The 16,866-nt window shown below is 51.2% G+C and overlaps 1 protein-coding gene across 1 annotated transcript; it reads right to left on the minus strand.

The window, feature by feature from the left end:
• Positions 1-1,874: 1,874 nt before the first annotated feature.
• Positions 1,875-9,942, minus strand: DUSP7 (dual specificity phosphatase 7). The gene is made up of 3 exons (XM_005522158.3): positions 9,460-9,942; positions 6,767-7,195; positions 1,875-4,276 (listed from the first exon to the last, which is right to left on the minus strand). The coding sequence occupies exons 1-3, from the start codon at positions 9,869-9,871 to the stop codon at positions 3,969-3,971; spliced, it is 1,149 nt and encodes a 382-aa protein (XP_005522215.1). The 5' UTR covers positions 9,872-9,942; the 3' UTR covers positions 1,875-3,968.
• Between the last annotated feature and the right edge of the window lie 6,924 nt (positions 9,943-16,866).

The raw sequence follows: 16,866 nt of genomic DNA on the forward strand, positions 1-16,866 counted from the left end.
TAAATTCCCACTCCTATTGCCTGAGGGCTTGTGGCATCACATGTGAAAACCCAGGGACAGGAGATCTCTCTGCCCAGGCAGGAGATTACCTGGTTTTGTAGAGTAGAACACCACAGACCATCTTACAAACAGCTTGTCTAGAATCAATGAGTTAACCGAGGAGCTTCTCCCTGCTGCGTGTGGGAAGCTCTATCTCCTTGCCAAATTCCACTGCTCTGAACATAACCAGCTTTCTCACTCAGCCTGTGCTCCTACGCTCAGCTAGTGCTCGTGCCTGCCTCTGCAAGGGAGTGTAGACAGACCCCACGCTCTTTTCCCTCTGTAACTGTTTCTCCAGCACTGCCCCTTGCCTGATGTCAGTTCTCTTCTCCTCCCTGAATTACAGGACATTAGGCCTCCAGGGAAAGAGATTTGTAAGACATTGATGGCTGAAGACCAGGCAGGCTGGCTGCTCCTTGCTATTGAGGCTAGGAAGCTTGGAAAAAGCTCCTGTGTGTCCTGTTTGCAGACAGCAGGATGATTTTCCTTCGTTTGGCAACAGGGCTTTTGAGTGCCACAGTGCCAGGACATTCACAGCATGACCCAGAATCAGGGGTCAGGTGCTGCCTGGTGGTTCCCTGCACACCAGCTCTTCCTCCAAGTCCTCAGCAAACAGCAGCTGTGCTGCTGCAGACAGCCACAACTCAGCTACCACACAAATGTGCTTACAATGCTAACTGTGAATATCCTGCTCCACACCTTAGCAGAAAAGCCTGAGAGGAAATTAGATGGAAGCAAATACAGCCATACACCTGACAAGCTGTTCTGCACTCCAGTGTGCAGCCAGCCTCCAGCGGAGTTTCCTATCTTCCTCAAGAGCTACTCTACCATGGAATTACAGGGGAAAACATAAAGGTCTTCTTTCCCCTGCATACCAGGTAGATTTTCGTTTGTTTAGCCACAAACAGGCCTCTGAATCAATATATAGATTCCCATCATGGAGTCCAGGAGTAAACAAACTCATGCACACACTCCCTTGGTTCCTGCTTCAGCCTTTACCTCCTCTCTGCACCCACTAGCCTGAGCTGCTTCTGGAAGGAATAAAACTTCCTGCCTTTGGTGCTCAGACCCTAGGATTAGAACAAGGTGACACATACACTTACCCTGAGGAACTGAACAATTGAACAGTTTATTTAATTTCTTGCCATACAGGTTAAAACAAGGAGTGCTGGGGGGAACCCACTTCTGCCCACCTACAGGCAGAGTCACAGGGAGCCACAGCTCCCTTAGCTGGGCTGCACTTAAGATGTTTAGAGCCATGTTTTCACCCTAAAGCATCCTCATCATCCCCTCCAGATTTCCCACAAACCATAGAGGGAGCACAGAGGGACACAGCACAACCCAAGTGTAACACACACAGCACCCCCTTCCCCAGGGGGCTCCAGCTCTCTGACAGCCCCAGGATAACCCATCAGGTGGTTGCCCACAAGCCCCTGACTTCTTGCTTTCCTACCAAAATAAAGTCTGCTAACACAACAGTTGTGGGAAAGGCCTTGCCATGCCTTTGTAGGACACACTTAAACAGCGAACAAAAGTGTCTTTAGTTTATCTATTTACTTTTGGCATAGAGGAATGGCTGGGGTCAAAGCCAGTCCCATTCTCAAGCTGTTCTTTGTTCTCCAGTTTATCCAATACCCCCTTATCCCTCTCCTCGCCCGCCCACCTCCCCCTCTCCATTTTACCACAGGTCTTAAAAATTAAGCTGTGCATGAAACCAAACACGGCCCAGCAACTGCTCTCCATGGTCACAGAAGGATCCTAATCGACCATAAAAAATGGGTAAGAGCAGCGTGCCCTTATATGGGCAGAGGCTAGACAAGCATCTGACACAAACATCATTTTTAAAGAAAAAATAATATTTATTTGCAATATAAACAAAGTCCCAATATTGGATCAGTATATATAGGGTCACTAATTTTCCTTCATAACTCAGAAAGCAGAACCATTCCTCACTAACAATCTCTCATTTGTACTAATCAAAAGATGCATCTTATTTTTTTTCCTTTAAAGAATAAAGACCACTAACAGCACAGGAAGCCTTTACAAACCAGCTTAGCTGTAATGCAATACAGATGCACTGTCAAAAAATCCCTGAAAAAATAAATTCCTCCATGAGGTAAGATGCAATTAGGATATTCTCAATTTTCTCACTCACAACCGTACGCCCATTCTCCCTTCCAATGACCCACGATCCCAACATTGTGGCAAACAAACCCCAACAAACAAACAAAAAACAACCAGAAAACGAGAAACAGAAGCTCATTCCAACATTCTGATAACATCTTTAACAAAAAAGAACAGTTTCAGGATGTGACAGCGTCAAACATTCCTCCAGATGGAGATTTTTTTTTTTATTTTTTTTTCTTTTTCTTGAAAAAAGTACAAAAAACTGGATATTTAGAAAAAAATCCGTGGCTTTTTTTTTTTTTTTTTTCACTTACATGAGAGTTAAAGTGGACAGGGAGGGGGGAGAAAGGAGGGACTACATTGCAGCCAATAAAGAAATTTCCAAATCCGTTCTGCCCTCCTCCCAGAAATTATTACCACTTCCTCCCCTCCCAGCTTGGTAAAAGGAGTTTGCCAAACACTAGCCAGAAATACATACAAGTCTTCTCAGAATAGAAGGCACGGCATAAAGTTATTTGAAAGAGGAAGAAAAAAATCAGAACCTCTGTTGAAAGCTCCAATCATCTCAGAATTTGCCAGTTAATATATATATTCATATATATATATATATATATATATATAAAAATTCTCTGTTACAATGCTCTCCTCATCATTTCCACACCTCTTCACTCCCCTCACGCGCTCCGTGCGTGACGATTGAGTCCTGTCCCGCCACACAATCCTCGCTCTGCTCCAGGTGCTCGCTGCATTCCCCCTCCACCCCGCACACCTTGGAAAGAATCCAGTGTGCACAAGAAACGCCAGCATCGCAACTACCTTCTGGACTCGGGAAGCTGGAATGGTTTCAGGCCAGCTGGATGACGTTAAGTCAGTCAACAGGCAGCAGAGAATGAAGCCGGGCTCAGACATGCTTCTACCAACTCTGGAGGCTACGAGAGTTTTACCTCTGGCAATAGCAAACAGTGTTTTTGGCAGGGGTGGCATTAAAAAAAAGCTTGCGGCTTAGTCACCTTGGTTGAATCAGTGCAGAGTTTGTGATTGTGAGTGCAGGAGTGGTGAAGGGGTTGCATTTAAGCCCAACTGGCCTTCACACATAACAAAGCTTCCTACCAGATGCTAACAACAACAGCAGCAGCATGTATCTCTCTCTGGAGTACCCAGTAATATGCCAGGACATACCAAGGCTTCACAAAGTGTGCAAAATGCATTTGGTCAATATAAACATTTGATTAAAAAAAATAATAAATGATCAAACAAGAAACAGAATAAAATACTGGTTTTGCAACCTGGTCTGTACAAACAGTCAAGAACTTACATATCTAAAAAGAGTTTGAACCCAAAGCTCGAGTAAGATCTACCTTTTCTTATTTTTCTTTTAAATCAAAAAAGTAAACTTGGGTTTTAAAACAGTCTTGGCCCAACAACTTTTGTTCAAGGTTTCCAAGTGCATAAATCTCCTCATTTTCCACAGCAAGCTAACCCTTGGTAGCTCTTCACACGTGTGCGTGTTCTGACAGTCTCAATGCACCCATGAAAGCGGTTATTGCCGGTGACAGCTGCGTCCAAAACGCTGTAACATCGCCCATGTTAAATAACCCCCTGTAAAAACACTACCTCTTCAAACCACTTGGATCAGGATACTCAGTGAGCGGCATTAGCCTTCGTAAAGCAGCGATCAGGCACCTCTGCCCAGAGAAGCTACTCATCTCAGAGCTGCCTGGCAAGACAGGTATTTTCTTAAGAGTTGAAATACTCAAGAGAAGCGATTCGATGCTCGAGTTCCCGACCAGGCAGCGTCCTCTTCATGTGGACTCCAGAGTGTTCAGCTGGAACAGGTTGTGGTTGGTGGGGGTGGTGAAATAGAGCTGTTCACTGGGCGAGCGGTTGTCACAGGGGCTGTTGAGTCCCAGAGTCCTCTCAAAGTCCAGGAGTTGGCCCATGAAGTTAAAGTTTGGGGAAATGTTGGATTTTTTCCTTTTCACAAAGTCATAGGCATCATTCAGGGACAAGTTGAGTTTTTGCATCAAGTAGGCGACAGTGACTGTTACAGACCGGCTGATGCCAGCGAGGCAGTGAACAAGGATCCCACACTTCTTGGAACGGGCCTCATCTGAAACAAGACAAGGGGAAGGGGAAGTCTATTATTCTGAACCAAAAATGCATGGCTTTGGAGCAGGGCCAGGTGGCAGCTGCACACTCCCAGCGCCACAACTATCAGAACTGGATCCCCTGCCCCTAGTGACACTATCCGATGTCCCTTGGACACCCACATCTGTCCCCACAGGGGACATATCCTGAGATATTCCTGCTGCGTGGTGAAGCTACACATCCCCAGCAAGGCCAAGCATCTCATGTGCTTGAGGAGTGTCAATCAAGTCTAGCAACACATCCCTTGCCTAGAGAGCATCAGTACCCTCTACTCAAGAGAGCTGGAGTAACCCACAGGAAGCCGATGGAGCTGGAGACGACAGCTCCAGGGAGATGCTGGTGGTTGGGCACAGCACACCCAGCTCAACCCCAACTAAACCAGAGAAGGCTGTGCACTCAGGGCAAGGCTGCAGCCCAGCACTGCCTGAACTACAGCTCTTCTGCTGTTCCTGTCCTCCTTCTACTAGAAAGTTACATGAATGCAGCCAATGCCAATTTAAGCAGAGTCTGAAGTGCAGGAACTTCCCTTATTGTGCAACTGCTCTTTAGGATCGACAGAAATGCACTTCACTACAAACAAACGCTTGTGTTGGAGGAGACTCTCAGGATGAATGGTAGCGGGAAGCAGGAATGCAGGCTGGACCAAAAAATGGCGAGAACAGTGGGGAAATTTCCCCTCCCTTGCCACCGACTGAAAAGCACACACACACTCATTGTCTCTCACACAGCCGGAACAGCGTGATCCCTTTATGAATTGACATCTCAGTGCTGAAAGAGGGACACGCCACTGAGAGCACTGAATGCATGCAAGTACCCAGCACTGCTTTTACTTCTGGGCAGCCCTATTTGAAGTCAGTCATTTGACTGAGAGCTCAGCAGGGAGCAAAAAGGTGGCAGGAGAAAGAGGATCCTCGGGCAAAGCCAGAGGTAAGAGACACTCTGGCACCTTAAGTGCAGGGAAGGGCAAAGAAGATGCAGGCGAAACAAAAATCCAGACCCAAGCCACAACAGGTTTTCTGCCCAGCCTCCAAAACCAGGCAAGAATTTCCAGTAGGGTGGGCAATCATCAGCCAGTGGACCCAGCCCTCCCCCCAGGCTCTCCTGTTCAACATTTTTCCAGACATTTTTGCCTTTCATCTGACCTGCACAGCATTTCTTGGTGTTTGGTTTTAGAGAGAGGTAATCCTCCATTTCCTGTCATTAACTGGAAAGCACAAGCTCGGTGTCTCGGCTGACTGGAGCAGACAGATCCCAAATGCCACATGTCAGCAGGGACACTGTACCTCACACCTGACGCTCATGCAGGAAGTGCAGATGGGACATCAGACAGGTCCCTGCTGCCACATTGAAGCAGCAGCTTCTGAGCACAGTCGTGTTACTGGAGAGCAGAAGCTGGGGGCAGAGGAGAGCGTGTGGCAAGCAGGGTTTCTGACAGCTGAAGAGCAGCAAAGGATCCACCACTGCTCTGCCTCATTTCAGGCCTTACAGCACAGCAAGCACAAGCTAAGGAGTCTGAAATGGGCAACAATGAAAAGGGCTGCACAGGCTCCAGTCTGCAGGTAAAGGTACCCCTCTCCTTTACCTAACAAGTGTTTGTAACCAGACATGAAACCATGGGGCTTTTAATAGTTAATGGTGATATTACTGCCTGTGCCAATCACCCCCATAAAACAGAGCTGATTAGGCTAATGACTATTGTTAGCGAACAGCACAGGTCAGGCTGGACGTGTACATCACTGTTCAGCCCAACAGACACTTTCCACAAAATGAGAAGCATTTCTCAAAGTGAAGGCTGGCCTGAGAGAAGGGATCTTCCTTCCTGAACCCCACCAGCCAAAACTGTTGCAGGGGCTGCCTACAGAGCAGTTTTTCCAGCAGAATTCTGCAGTATAATTATTATAACTAACTCATTGTGTTGACACTTACCTTCGGAGAAGTATCCATACAAGGAGTTAGTTATGCTAGGGTGATTTACAGCAGGATCCCAACTAGACTAGCAAATCCCCTTGGGAAAACACACACACACACACACACACACACAGCCTGATTGTAACCACATTTGGGGCTAAGGAATTGCTGGCACCAGTCACACTAATGCAGCTCCCATCCCCAGGCAGAGAAGGCAAAGGAGCTCTCCCCACTGCCTGGGATCAGCCATTTCACACCAGTGCAAATCCCCACAACAAGGGCCAGAGGCAGCAGGGCCAGTCAAACCACTTGCAGGTAGCTCAGCTGAGGTGCTGCAAGAGGGCTGAATTTTGGAAGGGGAGGCCTCCCTGAGCTCAGCCAAGGTGACATGCACCAGATGTGCCACCTCACAGCGTGACACTCGGCTTCTAAGCTGATGCTGTGCCCCGGAGAGGTGAGGCTGGAGACAGCAGCAGCCCTGGGAAGCTGCACACCACATTCCCAAGTGGTGAGTATGAAAAGAGATGTTCTGCCAACTACCTACCAATGAAAGCAATGGCCTCGGGAAAGAACTGCGAGAGGTTCTGGCTCCAGTGATCTGAGATGGGGATCTGCTTGTACTTGAACTCTCCGTCATGCTCAAACATGTTTGGCAGGTTAGGAGTCACATTCAGGATGTATTTAATGCCGTATTTGCCCAGGACATCCAAGTTGGTTGAATCTTTGGCACAGCCCAGGTACAGGTAAGGTAGGATCTGGACTGGAAAGGCAGGCTGATTGTTCGGGATGGGGCTCCCATCCGATTCCGTGGCACTGCTGGGCTCCCTGTCGGATTCGCCATCCGAGCAGTCGGAACTTATCCGCAGCCCTCCCAGGCCAAGGACTGATGCTGGGGGAGAGTTGCTGGGTGAGGAGCTGTCAAGGTTTGTCTCGCAATGCTCAGAGTATTCAGTCTGAAACTTGTTAAAGCCACCTAGGGAGGGGGAAAGGAGAAAGGGAAGAGGAGAGGCACAGAGAAAAAAAAAAAAAAAAGAAGTTTTATTCTTCAGAATGGGAAATCCTCCTACATGTGAACATATGTTACTCAGAAAGTCTTTACCAGGAAAAGTTGGTATCCCTTCAACTTCACAGCAGGAAAAGCATTTCCCTGCTCCCTCATCTTCCCTGGGCTTCCCTGAGCAAACAGGTCTCAGGAGAGCAAAGAGTGGTTCTTACAAAGTTCAATACTGCTTGTGAAAAATAGGGCCAAATCTCAACCACAGAAGAAAGAAACACCCACAAATCAAATCAATGTCAAGACACAATCTCGCCTTGTTCACTTCTCAAAAATAAGGGTCTGGGGCAGTTTAGGTGAGAGCTATTAATAGAGAGAAAAGGATCTATGTCTGAAAAGACAGATCAGGGCAATCACCACATATTCACCCCAGGCACTAAAACCCAACGAAATTATTCATCTCCAAGCAGGAAAAAAAACCCCGAGTTTTGCCACAGAGTGATCTTCCCAACTGTTTTATCACTACAAATAGGTTTTGCAACAGAGCAGTGTCACAGGTTTGTTCTTCACCCAAACCACAGCAGGAGTGCAAAGTGATGGGACCCTTCACATCTGCCCCCGAGGCTTTTTCTCCAGCTCTTCAGCTCAGCAGCTTGGGAAGGAAGGCAGAGGCAGGGAAGCAAAACCCCCACTGATCTACCTCCTTTCCAGGCAGTATTAAAGCGGAGTTCAGCTATCGGGATCTGACACTGACAAATGGTTTAATTAGAAAGGTCTCCTGAAAACTTCGTTAGTGGGTTCGGCGGCTGTGGCGGGGTCACTGAGCAGGACAGACAGCTCCTGCCACATCCATTCATGAAAAAGACTCGTCCTCGCCCTCTTCCTCCCCCCGCGCCGCCAGACAGCGCCGAGGAGCCATTTTGGAATTTTAATTGGAAACATTTCCCACCGAGGCTCCCGGAAAAAGGCAGAGAAAGGGGCTCAGCTCCTCCCCTGCCCATGGGAGAGAGCTCAGGAGTAACTTCAAAACCGCTCCTTCCTGCTACGGATGAGGACGACGGGGAGAGAAGCAGGAATGCAAAGCGAGGGAGCAACGGAGCCCATGGGGAACCCCAAGCGGGGATGGGATGATGGGATTGGAGACTCGCCCACAGGCAGGGATCGGAGGGCTGAGGGGGGAATGGGATCAACCCCTGTGCTGGCCCCCCAGCATGTTTTGGAAGAAGGCGTGTGGGGGATGCGCAGCCCCGAAGGCTGGTCCCCAAATACCTGACTGTCCCCCTGCCTCCCCACCCCGCCACCAGGGGCTTCTCCGGCTCCCCAAAAAGGGTCTATCAAGGAACAGCCGTGTTTTTTAAAGAGCCGCAAGTGGCAACTTTCTTGACCGCTCTTCCCCCCCACGCAGGCTCCCCCGCTCTCCTGTCATTCCTGCCTCAAACCTGCCACCCAGCGACGGCACTGGGAGCTCTGGGAGGATGGGAAGGGTCCCAGCAGCCCAGCTGTGGGCTCTGCTCAGCCCGCTGCGATCTTTCAAAATAGCAAAAAAATCCCCAAAGCACCAAAGCTCCCAAAGCATCCCCAGACCTGACGGAGGGGCGTGTGCGGGGCTCGGCTCCCGGGCAGCGCAGCTCCCCGCAGCACATCGCCCTGACCCGGGGGAGCAGCCGGGCTGCCCGCTCCCAGACCGGCGGCATTGCCTGGCAAAGGGGGAGGAAAACCCAAGAGCTCGCTTTTTGGTTAAGTGGGGAGGTAAAATAAAAATAGGGAAGCGCTCTCTTGTCCCCCAAAATCTGGCCATTCCTTCGGGAGGGCTGGAGAGGAGCCTGGTGCCGGCACGGGGAACCCCCGAAAGGTTCACTCCGGGGAGCGGAGGCGAGGGGCGCCTGGCGCTGCCCAGCCGGGATCGGCCTGGGACGGGGCAGCGCCGCAGGGCTCCTCCCGCCGCTACCGGGGAGGCGACGCAGGAAGGAGCGGGGCGCTCCCGGCTGCTTCCAGCCTGCGACCATTTTGTGCGGGGGATTAAAGCGGGATGCAGAGGAGGGAAAAAAAAAATCCATACAGAAAAATAAAAATAAATCAGGCAGAAGGGATAAGGGAAGACGGCAGAACAAGCCAGCCACCTCCATCCGACCAGAGGATGGGCACCCCGGGGATGCAGCGGCCGGCCAGGGGCTGCGCAGGCGAACACGGACAAGGGCTGCGGGAGTGGGACGGGGCCGGGGGGAGGCCGACAGGCACCTCACCTTTCAGGTAATAGGCTTTGCAGCCGTCATCGCGCAGCTTCTGGAGCAGGAGCCCCAGCACGGAGGTGGCGGCACCGCTGTCCTGCCAGTCGGCGGTGGCCTCGTCGTAGAGCAGCACGGTGTCGGCCTTGCAGCGCTTAACGAAGCGCTCCTTGTCCTCGTGGTTGGGGATGATGGAGCGGATGGGCAAGTTGCCCTTCTTGAGGCGGCGCAGCATGAGCCCGGGGATGGCCAGGTTGATGGCCGTCTCGATGTGCGAGCTCTCGAAGAGCTCGTGGGGGCGGCAGTCGAGCAGCAGCAGCGAGCGGCCGCCGCCCGACTCCAGCTCCTCCTGCAGCCACTCCGCGCTCTTGCACGGCATCGCCGCAGCCATGGGCGCCCGCGGGGAGCTCCCCCAGACCTGCGTTTTCATGGGGCTCGGCAGCGGCGGCCGCCAGCGCCCGGCCCGCCGGCCACCCACGCGGCGTCCGGACGCGGCCCCGCTCCGCTGGGTCGGTCTTGCGCTGCGCCGGACGCGGCTCCGCTCAGCACGGCCGTGGGTGCGCGGTGTCTGCGGCCCGGAGCGCGGCGGCCCCCGCTCTGCCCTACGCGCTGCGCCCCATGCCGGCGGCCTCAATTAAAGCGGGGCTTCGCCGGCGGCTCGGCGTGTCATGCCTCGGAAGGGGGGGCGGGGGGGGGGGGCCGCGGCTCGGCCCCGCCCGGCGAGGCGCGGAGCGGCCGGAGCGGCACCGCGCACACGCTGGGCCCGCCCCCCGCGGGGCCCCGCCCCCGCCGCCCCGCAGCCAATGAGATGCGGCAGGGGGAGAGGGGCAGCCCAATATGGGCATGGGCGGGGCCGCGGCCGGGGCAGAGCGCGGGAAGGGCCGCGGGGCCGCGGGAGCCGCGGGGCATGTCCGGTCCCGATCCCGATCCCGATCCCGATCCCGGTCCCGGTCCCGTCCCTGTCCCGTCCCGTCTCGTCCCTTCCCGTCCCGTCCCGTCCCGTCCCGTCCCGTCCCGTCCCGTCCCGTCCCGTCCCGTCCCGCCGCCGGACCGCGGGCTACAGCTTGATTAAAGGGTCCGGCAGCGAAGTGACCCAGCCCACGGGCCGGCGGGCCCGCGTGGGTTTCGAGTGGGTCGTGCCCAGCCCTGCTTGGTCTTTGACAGGAGCTCACAGTCCCAAAATAAAATCGGCTGATGCTCATTAAGCCTCCGCATTCCCTTTCGTTCTCAGAATGAGCTACAACATAGATGTTTTTATCCGTGCATCCTTGTTTATTTTTAGAGTATCTTCCCTGTTGGTATCCACTACTATAAATACAAACCTTTTGTGCTGCAATACTAATATTTCAAGACAGGAATGTAACTGGAGGCACCCTTTGGTTTCCTTCCATCTATTACATTCCTTCTCATGTGAATCAGTCCTCTGGTACCAGAAGTTTTCCGTGCCTCACACAAACTGTTCCTGTTACAAAATAGATTTGATCTTTCTCTTTTTAATGAGCGGGATGACATTAAAAATGTGGTTCTGTATGAGCCACTTCTAGTGCAGTCTATTTTCACCATGCAGGCAGTCAAACATTGGTGGATTGCTCAGAGAGGTTGTGCAATCTCCATCCTCGCTGGTTTTCAAGATCCAGCCCAACGCATCCCCAGGTAACCTGGCCTGACCCCAGGGCTGACCCAGCTTTCAGCCAGAGGTTTGACTGGAGCTCTCTCCTGTGGTCTCTTCTCACCTGGGTTGTCCAAAAAGCCCTTGCTCTCCAAACTCCGGTGGGCGTGAGTGGGAACCATTCCTTCTCCCCAGCCTGGGACAGATGAGCCATTCCTCTTTTTTCTCCCTAACTTCTCATCTCTTTAGGCTCTTAATATAAACTTTGTCAGCACATGCTGTTTGAAGGGAAGAGGCAGGGTCTGTTTCACCAGAAGATTCCCAGGTTCAGCGACCTGACTAGATTTCCTCATGTTTTTTTTCCCCAGCTGGCTGAATTTCAACAACTGGGCTGTACCTTGTATAACAGGAAAGATATTGCTCTTAAAACACTCCCCCACACGCAAACAAACACGTGCACACACAGAGTCCTAGTTGTAATGTTCTTGAGAACTGTGCTGTTCAAATGGCATTGTCTCTAGGCAAAACTTCAAATTGATTTGTAATTGAAGACACTTTTGTTCCAGTCAAAATCTGCTTTTCTCAAAGCCAAGATCTAGCACTGAAACCATTTCAGAGCCACTGTCTTCTCAGTGGTCTTTATTAACACGTGAAACGCCTTATTAACATTATTAACATTATTAACACATGAAATATCCCAAGAGGGCTGTATTCCTGCACCTTTAGTACAAAAGCAGCACTCGGATGTGGAGGGTCCCTGCCTCCTTTTAGTCTAATTCCTAAGGCTGGATCCTGATGAAAATACCAAATTAAGACAGCATTTGAGCACATACTTAACTCTGAACACAGCAAGCATCTCATTGCAAAACACTCCGTGATTTCAGCGGGACCGTGCTCTGAACCATTCATGGATTTCATTGGCATCAGCAAAATAAATGTCTTGTTCTACATTGCTTTTTTTGTGACTCAAGTGTGCCCAAGAAAGCGGAACAGCAGAAGCTGTCCACTTCCCCTTGCCCAGTTTATTTTTACCACTGGTTGCTGTGGGAAGCTATTGTGATTCAGCGTGGCAGTAGGAAGTTCCTAACACTGCTCTTTGCAGCAGAGGATGTTGTGGTTCTTATGCAAGCCACAGGCACAGTGAAAATAGCTGACCTTTCAGAATGTTTATCGAAGCACCTTCAATTCACAAGGGGAACAGCGGCGGCTTCTGCAAAGAGCTAAAATGTGGTTCTAAAGTCCCTGTTGTGCTGAAAACAGCCCAGGAATCTTACGGGGATCCTTTCTGGTGGTGCGAGGGAGGCAGGTGTAGCCGCCGGCGTTTGGTCCTGTGAAACCAGAAGAGAAATGTTTCACCTCCATTCTGCGGTCGCATCAGCAACCACATGAGTTTCGGGACAGGCTCCAGACGCGTCACCTGCGAAGACCAGATTTCCCTGAGAGGGACCAAAGCAAAATAATGTCACTTAACAGAAAGGCGACATCCTCTGCCTGCCCAGCCAGGTCCTGAGGGACATTGCAAGAGGTTCCCCTCGCTTCTGCGTGCTCCGGGCTGCCAGGGGCAGGGCCGGGCTGCCGAGCGCTCGGTGCCAGCCCGCGGGCAGCGCTCGGTGCCAGCCCGCGGGCAGCGCTCGGTGCCAGCCTGTCGCCGTGCTGCCCTCTGCAGTCAGACGCTCCAAAGTGCGCCTCAGCCACAGGCACCATCCTGCCAGGCTCCGGGCACTGACAGCCGGGGGGGTTCTCCAATCACAGACTAAATCCCTTGCTCTGCGGAGAGCTGTGGGTATTCCCCCAAACCCCCTCCCACGGAGAAGGCGCCTCGACCCCGCAAGGTTTCCCGAGACGTGGCTTACGGGCTGGGGCCAGGACACGGTGTGCCAGCACCTCCTTCGGGCCAGCGCGGCTGGCAGGGGCTCAGGGATGTTGGTGATGTTTGTCTCCCCGTGTACAAGGCTTTGCTGACAGAAGATCAACACATGTTCAGAAATAGGCAGCTTCCAGCTCAGGTCCCAACAGCCCCAAGTGCTTGTGACAAGGACTGCACAAAGCGACAGCCACTCTACATGTGGACTGACAAAATCATACAATATCCTGAGTGGGAAGGGACCCACAAGGATCGTTGAGCCCAGCTTCTAGTTCTGCACAGGACCATCCCAAGAGTCCCACCACATGCCTGAGAGTATTGTCCAAACCATTCTTAAACGCAAGCAGGTTTGGTGCTGTGACCGCTGCCCTGGGGAGCCTAGGGATTGCCATCATTCCCAAACCATAATACCAGACCTGACCCCAGATTTCTAATACAGGTTGTGTGCATCTTGCTGGCTGTTTTTCTGCTATGGAAAGGCTCTCTCCTCCAACAGTCCTTCTACTTGATGCCCAGTGCAGTGAACAGGCAAATTCCCCTTGCTCACAGCCCCATCTTGCTGGCTTGACTTCAGAGTGCTTTGTCTTCACCTGTCCCCATCTCCCATGATGCTGGTGCAGATGCCAGCTCAGGTTCCTCATTTCCGTCACCACCACCTCTCTTTTCCCAGATTCTCTGACTGCAGAGCCCACAGGTTGTTTTGATGTTTTAGAAACAAAGACCATGAGTCATGGCAGAACACAAGGTAAGTGCATCATTAGCAGATGTCTGCCCCAAACCCACTCCAGGCCCCGGCAGCCCCTGCAGAGGCATCACTCCCAAGGATGTGACAGGCCCTACTTTGAGCCAAGGGGGAGGCAAGATGTGAGTAAAGGGCAGAAGGTGCCACACCCCAAGGGGATGCCTGGTACTACCTACAGTATATGTGAGGCAGGGGCTCCTAAGGATTTACAGAGTAAAGTAAACTAGAAGCTGGTCAGAAGTTAATATATATTTTCTTCTTGAAAATGAACCACTGAAAAGCTTTTTTCTTTTTAACATGCACTTTCTCCACAACACTTCACCCCCAAAGGATTTTCTCTCCAGCCTCTCCCCCAACAAATCTGGGCTGTAGCAGCTAAACATTCATAGGACTTACCTTCTCACCGCTCATCAACTGCTTGCTACATCTAATAACCCTAATAAGAAGTATTAGGTATGATTGATAGCCCAGATACCCATCCATACAGCAATTAAACTCCTTCTAGAAGAAGTCTTCACCTGTCTCAGGTGCCTGTGGTCAAATATCCATCAGTACCAAGACAGGAAGCACCCTCCTGGCAGCTTCATGCTGGACTGGCAACACAAAACAGTGTTTTGCAAGCAAAATTTCAGCTGGGAACTTGTTCAGATAACCTGGGTCCCCAGACCACCTTCTGGTTTGCTCTGTGATGTTGAGTGAATTCACAGTTTTGTGTACTTTTCATCTGCAGAACAGGGCTGATACCTCCCATCACCTTTGCAAGCGTTTGGGTGCTAAGGAACCAGGCAGGTGGGCTGGTGTGATGTTAACATCCTCTTGCAGTGCTGAATTTCTAGGACTGAATCACTTTTTTCTATCTTTAAAAAAAATATTTAAAAAAAGACATTTTATTTAACTTCAGCTTCCCTTCCTAATTATTTAATGTAGTAGGAGTTATTTTGTCAGGAGAGGGCACTTGTTGATGGTTTACCCCATGTTTCATTAATGCATGTAAGAGGTTAACTCCTGGTAGAGAAACAGATGCATGGTTTTAACAGGGAAAAAAAAAAATCCCCAATTTTACTTTCTACTCCTGCACTAATTTGTGACTATTTTTACCGATGTTAACACTGAGCCAGGGTAAAAATACTCCCTAGAAAGTTTAGAATTTACATTTGTCTTCATATATATTCAGCAGAAATCCAGCTCCCCAGCCTCCGCACTGCCTAATCTGGACTCATTAACTTCACCCACCCCCGAGAAAAATGTCAGATGACTTTGGCCTGGCGAAGCCTTTCACCCACAAACACTCAGCAGGAGGGTCCAAGTCTCCTGTCTGCACAAACAATCCCCGTGGAGCATCAGCTCTGGCACTGCAGGCATCCAACTCAGCCATGGGAACAGATTCACCCTTCCTAACACAGCCCTGCCTCAGGGCAAAGTCTCCGATGTTGGGCTCCATCCCACTAGGATGCTGAGCCCTGGAAGCATCTTCCACATGGCAAGGCAGATGGATGGAGGCTGGGGAAGAAGCACCACAAGGAGAAACCTTTGTGGAGCATCTTGTGAAGCACAAGGCAGCCACAAGCATGTGGAACTGGCATTGCCAGGTTCTGGAATGGTGCCATTTTCCTTCTATTAAATGGACATAACATTTGCCTCTCTGAGATGCCCTTTTGCTGCACAGCTGGAGGCTTTCATGTCAATGTGTCAGTGAACTCTGCTCCAAAGATGTCAAAATTGTTCTCTGGCAGGTTCCTGCAGAAGAAGCAAACCATCCCTGTGCAGAAGACAGAAAGCACGTGCAGTATCTGGGCAGCCTGGGGCTGTTACCATCTCACAGTGGTCACAGCAGTCCAGGAGGGATGAGGCTGGAGGAGTGTCCAGTCCAGCTCCTGTCTCACAGCAGCATCTCTTGGGGCAAGTATTGCACCTACTGCTGGGTATCCCAATATCTGCAAGGATGGAGACTCCACACCTTCTCCAGGCAAGCTGCTGCAGCATTTGACCATCCTCACAGTAAAAAAGTGAGCTGATAAGTTATGGGCTTCAATTTGTTCCTGTTGCCCTCACTGGCCACCCAGGAAAAGTCTGGCTCCAAGTTCAGGGTTTGAGGAAACCCCTGCATTTTTGTGGAAATGGGTGTGTTTTCTATGAAACCCAGGAGAGAAAGGGGGCTCATGTTTAAGCAGAAGCCAAGAGCCCAGAGGCTCCATCAGCAAAGGGAGGGCAGCTCCAATCTAATTAAACTGAGAAAACATCCTTAAACATCACCATTTCCCTTCTTCCCTGCCTCACTTCCTGGGCTCCAGGCTCCTTCCAGAGGAAGAACTGGAGAATATTTAAGATTATTTATCCTTTTAGCAGTGAGTTTTAAATTAGGAAGTCTAGAAGCTCTGTCACCACCCTTAGAAAATCCTCCCCTGCAGAGGGCCAGAGGAGGGGAAAGCTCTAATGCTCCCTTTGGTACAAGACCCTCCAGAGTCAGTCACTGCAATGATGGATTAGGACAGGATATTTATGGGACTTAAGAAACCAATAACATCTACTTTCAAGCCTGGCTCAGGCATGTGTTGGACACAGCCTGCACAGCCTGGAGTTCAATACAGACCTTCATATCCCATTTATTCCTGCTTTTGTATGCCAGAAAAACCCTTCCTTCTTAGAATAGTCAAGCAAGAGAGGGATGGCCCAAGGCATGGAGTGCAGGAGCTGTTGGTGCTATCTGAGCCCTGGCTCTCAGCTCTGCTCGGCTCCCTTGCCTCCCTGGCTCCGCAGATCCGGCACCTCGCCCGCCCCACACACGTCAGTTCCTCGGCAGCTTCTCCAGACTGCCAGGCTGTTTTCAAAAAGCAATTTCCTGCAGAGGAAGATTTTTTCCAAGGAGTCCAAGTGGGGAACTTCCTGGTGCAGGGTTTTCATGGGAAACCATTGTGAAAGCAGCTTTGCCACCCTCCAGGAAGGGCTGTCACTGAGCAGGCTGCACCCAGCTCTGTGTCCCCAGCCCAGCTTCCCAGTACATGCCCAGGGGGTGAGTTTTGTGACCCTCACTCATCTCCCCCACACTGCTGCTGGGATTCTGACTTGTGGCAGGGGCAGTGGCCGGATGGTGAAAATCTGGACTGGGTGCAGGCAGTACAGAGCCTCCCAGGGAAGGTTCTGCATGGTCCCTCTGGTGGGAGAAGGTGTGGGAGAAGCTGAGAGGAGACATAAGACTTCAGCATTCTTTGG

The sequence above is a fragment of the Pseudopodoces humilis genome, chromosome 13 (assembly GCF_049639895.1).
Source record: "Pseudopodoces humilis isolate 2021_Gansu_Grassland_sample_001 chromosome 13, ASM4963989v1, whole genome shotgun sequence".
NCBI classification, from domain to species: Eukaryota; Metazoa; Chordata; class Aves; order Passeriformes; family Paridae; genus Pseudopodoces; species Pseudopodoces humilis.